Source organism: Vicia villosa, linkage group LG5 (genome assembly GCF_029867415.1).
Source record: "Vicia villosa cultivar HV-30 ecotype Madison, WI linkage group LG5, Vvil1.0, whole genome shotgun sequence".
Taxonomy (NCBI): domain Eukaryota; kingdom Viridiplantae; phylum Streptophyta; class Magnoliopsida; order Fabales; family Fabaceae; genus Vicia; species Vicia villosa.
Window position 1 is genome coordinate 138,372,714 of NC_081184.1, and position 7,565 is coordinate 138,380,278.

General features: G+C 34.0%; 1 protein-coding gene across 1 annotated transcript; it reads right to left on the reverse strand.

The window, feature by feature from the left end:
• Positions 1-2,221: 2,221 nt before the first annotated feature.
• Positions 2,222-3,918, reverse strand: LOC131607503 (cytochrome P450 736A117-like). Its single transcript, XM_058879506.1, has 2 exons — positions 3,025-3,918; positions 2,222-2,932 (listed from the first exon to the last, which is right to left on the reverse strand). Exons 1-2 carry the CDS (start codon positions 3,718-3,720, stop codon positions 2,318-2,320), a joined length of 1,311 nt encoding a protein of 436 aa, XP_058735489.1. The 5' UTR covers positions 3,721-3,918; the 3' UTR covers positions 2,222-2,317.
• Between the last annotated feature and the right edge of the window lie 3,647 nt (positions 3,919-7,565).

A 7,565-nucleotide genomic window follows, 5' to 3' on the forward strand; every position in this document is an offset into this window, starting at 1 on the left:
ACTGGGGAACGCTAGTTTAGAGTCTATGATGATACTCTATTTTGTTGTTATTGTATTAATTCTGTGGGATATTGCATAGATGATGTTATGCTTATCCGTATGATGAATATTCCGCTGTGTAGAAACATGATTTTATTAAATTGATGATTGTTCATTAGTGAAGCATGGCAAGTGAGTTATAATAAATTGTTTTATTGAATTGTGACACCCTTGTTTTCATGTTTATTCTGAAATATTTATATAATTGCCGCGGGATTTAGAAGGGTGTTTAAGATGTAGTCATAGGCTTCCTATGTTGCATATTTGGGAAACAATGATGTCCATTGTTTTCATGTTTTTCTCCATATGTTTCGTATTTCCTATCTAACATCGTTAAGGGTTGAATCAGCAGATGATTTTCCACGGCTTCTAGAGGTAATTCTAACTCAGGTAGGATGTTGTTTTTGTAGAGTTTGAGTTGGCACACATGGAAAATCAGATGATTTCTGCTAGTAGTCGGTAGCTCTAACTGAAGTGCAACTTCCCCCACTGCCTTTACCACTCTGAAGAGGTCGTAAAACCTCTTGGATAATTTATGAACCCTTCGTCCTCCCACTGAATTTTGTCGATATGGTCTTAGTTTCAGAAACACCAAATCACCTATTACAAAGTGATGAGGAATTCATGTCTTGTCCGCAAGGTTTTTCATTGTCTCTTGCCTTAACCAATTTCTTCTTCAATTCTTGCAACATTGTTGTTCTCTCAACCAATGTATCACCCACAAATTGTATGTGAGTGGTTCTGTCAACCAATGATTGAGTAGATTTTAACAAACTTTTTGCAAAACCCTCTCAACCCAAAAAAATTGGTAGTTGTTTGATGTTAACAAGAGCGGGCCATTGGAGCATGGTACTAATCTTTGCGGGATCAGGTCCCACGACTTCCATAGAAATAATGTATCCTAGGTATTCAATAGATTGTTAGGCAATAGAACATTTAGATTTTTTTTGGTGTAGCTTGTTATCAATCAGACACTAAAACACCATCTCAAGGAGTTGTAACTGATCATCAAAGGTAGGATTGTATACCAATATGTCATAAAAGAAGACAATCATGAAGCGTCGTAAGTAAGGCTGGAAAATGAGGTTCATTGTAGCCGAGAAAGTAGAAGGGGCACTGGAGAGCCAAAAGATCTTTTTAAAGGAAGCCACCAACACTTATTTACCAATTTCTGGCAGCAGTGGTATATATCATTGAAGTCCATATAATCCAACATCATATTCACAAGCAGAAGAACTAACCGTCATAACCAACCTTTCCAACACTTAGTTGCCAATTTCTGGCAGCAGTGGTATATATCATTGAAGTCCATATAATCAAACATCATATTCACAAACAGAAGAACTACCAGTCATAACCAACCTTTCCAACACAAAGAAAGAACTCAGGAAAATAAAGAAGGTAGTGAAGTGTATATTGTAACCTTTTCCAAATTTACATACTCTGAATCAAAATTTTGAAAAACACAATTGATTAACTAAATACAAAAGGAAAACTGTTAAATTTATATAGTTCAAATCAAAATATTAATATCTTAAGAGCTTGTATTCAAGAGTTCATTCATATCTCTAAAATATAGGAGTATTAATATCTTTTACACCAATGTTCACTTGATTCTGTGACATGTTGTGGCCGTTGATGCATCAACATCACTTTCTAGAAAAATAACAGCATGTTGTCGGCACATTCATCACCAGCAAAAGTAATTGACAATTTAATGGATAAGATTAAGAGAGCCAACAATGCATAGTTATTTTCAATTGTATTAAAGTTGAACAAAAAAATGTGAATGTAAAATGAAATTGAACCTATGAAAGAATTGATTGTATGCATTGTTGGCTCATTTTACCGCATGTTGTATATATGCATTGTAAGTAACTTTGATTTTTTCATACTAGCTGTTTGTTGATATGCATGTCAAATGTAGCACTGTTTTGTGTCATCTGATTTTTCAATTTTCGAATTTAATGCTGCTAATATAACAAATAAAAAAACGAGACAGTATTAATTTCATTTTTTAACCAATTGGTTCCATAAATGTATAAGCATGGAACTGTCCACAAAGTTTTAATACATTATATAATGGGATCAATAAGAAAAATAACATAATAAAAAGAAAACTCCAAAGGAGCTAAGAGCATGAAAACATGGAGAATAAGTATGCAAAGGAAGACTCCAATGTACTTCTAACTTTATAAAATTACACAATCACTTAATACAAATCATGACACATCTTTATTTATCATTAGTCATGTGTTACTTCTTTATGGATGTTTATTCATTTTTTCTCATGTTTGGTAGCTACTGCAAGGAGAGGGTATTTTCTATGGCAGGTAATGCCAAAAGTTTCAGACATGTCCAAATCCTTCCCTTCTACTCCATCAGGCAATTTCCAATCAAATTGGAAAACAAGGTTTGCTAGCACCAATTCAATCACAGCAATACCAAATGACACTCCAGGACAACCCCTCCTTCCAGCTCCAAATGGTATAAGTTCAAAATCCATTCCTTTAAAATCTATTGAACTATTCATAAACCTTTCTGGTTTAAACTCTAGAGGTTCATCCCAACTTGACGGGTCTCTTGCAATAGCCCAACCATTGATTATTACCTGTGTTCCAGCCGCAATATCATAGCCATCTAGTTTGATATGTTCCATACATCTCCGAGGGAGTAATAACGGAACTGGTAGATGCAGGCGAAGTGTTTCTTTGATTACTGCCTTCAAGTAGTTCATCTTAACCAAATCTTCTTCAGATACATGAGTTTTGTTACCAACCATGGTTCTCACTTCATCTTGCAATTTATGCATCACGGTTTGGTTTCTTAACAGTTCTGTCATTGCCCATTCTAGGACTGTGTACGTAGTATCGGTACCTGCAGAAAATATGTCCTTCATGCAGGGAAAAAGCACAATTTAATATAAACAAATTATGTTAGAGTGTATGCATAGTATAAATATAAATGAATATTATTGTTACTAACCAGTATCAAAGCTTTTATTGCAGTTCTATCAATTAGGAAGCCAATATCATTAGTCTTTTGAACTGAAAGCAAAACATCCACAAAATCAGTATCATCAACACCAACATCTTCATCAGATCTACGATGAATGTGATCCTCAATCACTTCTTCTATAAACTCATCCAAATGTTTGGCTACTCTTTCTGCTTTTCTATAAAATCCATTAACTTTTCCCAACCAATCAAGCCAAGGTATGTAGTCTCCTATACATACAGTACCCAATAATTCCATAAACTCCACCAACACTTGCTGAAATTTCTTCACTCTTCCTTCACGGTATCTCTTTCCCAGAGCCACCCTACATACTATATCACTAGTAACCATAGAACACAACTCAGATAAGTTCAACAGCGAGGATGAAGAAGAAGAATGTTTCTTAATATGTTCCATCATTCTTGAAGTTTCTTCCTCTCTAACACGATGATAAGATTGAACCCTTTTATTACTCAGAACGTGTAACACACAGAGACTCCTTACTTGTCTCCAATACTCACCATATGCACAGCTTGCCACATCTTTGGAACCGTATAAAAGGATATCAAAGATTTTAATTTGTGGCCTATCACAGAAAACCAAATCGTGAGTTTTCATTACTTTTCTTGCTGCATCAGCAGAAGAAACCACAAGTACTGGAACCTTGCCAAAATAAAGAAGCATTAAAGGGCCATATTTGTGAGATAATGTTTGGAGTGTACGGTGAGGGAATAAGCCAAGTTGATGAAGATTACCGAGTAGTGGAAATCTTGGAGGTGATGGTGGTGAGTTTTTTGTGGTGGCAGAAGAATTGTTGGCAAAATACCAATATTTGATTATGAAGAAAAAAGAGAGTAGGAGTGAAAAGATTGTGAAGAAAAACATAGAGAATGGTGAATAGAAGTTTGCATGTGAAAGAGAAATTTGTAGAAAGGTGAACATGGCTTAAGCTTTAGTTTCCCTTTGAGTCATAAAAGACACTCTTCGTATTCTTATTTATATATCACTTGGTGTTTATGTTTATTGGTTCTTTTTCTGGTATTATTAATTATTAATATAATAATAATAATAATAATAATAATAATAATAATAATAATAATAATATTATAATAATAATATTATAATAATAATAATAATAATATAATAATAATAATAATAATAATAATAATAATAATAATAATAATAATAATAATAATAATAGTTGGAGGTGAAAATCACAACGTCGAATGAAGACAAGTGGCATATAAATTTTATATGAATTAGGATAACTAGATCGCCGACCCGTGCTTCGCACGGGTACATTAGAAATAAAATTAATATTTTTTATAATAGTTGATACTTAATTTTTTATTTGCATATAAAATTTTCTTGTAGACCATTTATATTATGTTTGCAATTATACTATTTTTTTTTAATGTGAAAGACAATAAATTAGAAAAAAATTACTATTATAATTTAAAATGTATAAATTTAAAGAAATGAATATTATTAACTAAAGAATATTTTTAATAATTAATAAATAGTTTTTTTTTTTTTGGATCAAAAGAAGTATATATTTCCAAAAACAGGGTATTACAAACCGATCACAACGATCCAGGTATCAATATAACAAGGTGACCTACCTTACAAAAGCGAAAACCAAATCGACAAAGAAACAACAAATTAGATTCTATTGCAATATCTATTCAGTTTCCTGTTGTTGTTAGCTCTCAGCAGAATAGTGTCAATCACTTCATTACTACGGATCGGACCCCCCGGTTGGTACGGAAAATAATCTTGTTTCGCCATGTCCATATTGCATAAACAACCTCAGATATAGCTAACTTAAGGAGACATTTTTTGTTACCTCTTCCACTCGTCGCATGGCATAGCCAAAGTAATTCTGTCTGCCATCCCCCGGAATGTGCACTATATTAATCCACCTGAGTATGTCATGCCAAATTCTCTTTGTGATAACGCATTCAAAGAAAAGATGGTTAATCGTCTCATTTAATTCGCAAAAAACACATTTACCGTCATTGATCACACCAAAACGCTGCAGGCGATCTTTGGTTGGAAGCCTCTCCATACAAGTCATCCAGAGAATAAATTTGGCTCTAGGTCTAGCCAAATTCCCATAGAAGATTTTTCTCCAAGTCACTTTAGGCTTTTCCCCTCGCAACAGGTTATAAACTTTTCGAGTAATATATTTACCTGTATTACAGAAGTCCTTCCAAATGTCTGTATGAACAAGGTCATCCCTGTGCTTGAACATAGCTTTCAGGATCCAGGAGCAATGGATGTCAGGATAATAGGTAAGAGGATCTGATTTTTTTATATAATAAGTATGAATCCAGGAGATCCATAACCTGTCCTTTTTTTCACACACATTCCAGAGAAGCTTACCAACAGTTGCTTTATTCCATTCCATGAGAGAGCTCAAATTTAACCCACCAGCAGCTATAGGATTACTCAGATGATCCCAGGCAATAGGTGCTTTCCTAGATATGTGTTCTTTACCTGTCCAAAGGAAGCTCCTGCAAATACTATTAATGTGATCAATAACTTTTTTAGGGAGCGGAAAGATCTGCATCCAATAGTTTGCAATAGAGAAAATGACGCTCTTCAGTAATTGGGTTCTCCCTGCATACGATAGAAGTCGTGTGCTCCAATGTCTCAATCTAGTAAGCATTTTCTCAATTAGAGGCTGACATTGGGAAATGGTTAACTTTTTGCTGGCCAAAGGGACGCCAAGGTACTTAATATAGGAGTATTAACGTAGGTCTGACTAAATTAAATAGTAATAATTATATTTGATCTCACTAAATGACAATTATTTCTATAGTAAAGAGTCATTTAGTAGTAATAAACTATTCCATGATTCTAGCAATTCATTATTGTAAATTCATTACAATCTCTATATATATAGTCACACAAATGTAAACAAATCATCGTCTTGAATACAAAAATACTATTCAGTATATTACTTCTATATGGTATCAGTTAAGCCTTGTGCTTAAACAGCAAAACAAAAACAAAACAAAAAATCACGATCCAAAATGGTGACTGTCATACCCCAAAATTTGCCCACACAATTTCTCTTACACAAATTCATATCAACACACAAAGCTTCCAGACACTTTCCCCTACACAAAGGCTCTGAACTAGTGTTTGGTTCTTTCAAAGGAAAATCACTGAATCAATGACTCCAAGACATCCCATATGGCTCAAATTACTTCCATGACAAGTATCAAGGCCTATCTCAAAGCTCTGGCCACTCAAAAGTTCAGAAAGTCACCAGTCGACTAGTTGACCTAAAAAGTCAACTGTGGTCAAAATAAAGTCAAAACTCCTGATTTTTTGTCAAGACCCTCACATTGAAGTATCATTCACCATTTGATCAAGAATTGATCATGATGATGCAAAGAAAGATCAGAAAAGTCAAAAGTCAAAAGTTACTATTTTGGGCATGAGCTGAAAAAGTCAACCAAACTTTGAAAATTCACCAAATATTCATACTTCATCAGAAAAATTCCCACCAAAGCTCATTTTGAAGGGAATTCATTCCTCTATCCAATGGTCCAAGAATCAGAGCTCATAAGTCAATGGTTTGAGAGATATGACTTCATACATTATAGGTCCTTTTCAAAAGTCAACAAAAAGATACTTTTTTCAAAAGGACATAAAATAAGAATGGAAAAAGATTTTGATGTGAGACCAAATACATTGGTTAGAGGACTCTCTAAGGTTTCCAAAATGTCTTAGAACACTTCCATACCCCAAAAATTGAGGGAGATAGGCCTTGTCAAGGTGAGGCTATTTTGGGAAGGAAAATGTGAAAGAATTGAATACTTTTTGAAAAAAGGCCCAAGTTCTTTTTGTCCAATCTTGATCCTCAAGTCATCAAAGAAGTCCAAGCACAAAGCCACGAATTATAGATTTTATATTTAATTTTTATTGAATTTAATTCATTAAAAAGTAATATAAAATCAAATAATATGAAAAATATTGAAAGGATTTGATTTATTTTTATCCTAATCAATTTCAATCATCAAAATTACTCCATAATTAATTTAAAATTCGTGCTCATATGGATTGGTGGAAAAAGATATGGAATTAGCCATAATTGGAAAGATTAGAAGAAAATTCCAATCAAATTCAAGTCCCTTGATTCAAAGAGATTTAAATCAGAATTTTCACCCTAATTGAAACCTCTATAAGTAGACAATTGAGTCAGACCCTTGGGAGAGGTTGGTTTTCGCGGCAGCCAAGAAAGAAAGAGTTGGAAATTCTCAAGAAAAGTGGAAACACGATTTCTGAATTGAAGAACGATTCCAAGAATTCTGAGCACTAATTCACATTCCTGGAGGTTCATTGAGGCTTTTTGGATCGTTACTCGACATCAATACCCCCAGAAATCTCTCCTCCAAGCCACGCTCTCTGTAAATGAGCGCTATAAAAAGCTATGTGCAGGTTTTGGTTAAAGAAGACGATGGCGTGTCCACCATTCATTCGCCCGTTTGAATTCGCGCGCCAGTTTTCTGTTCTAG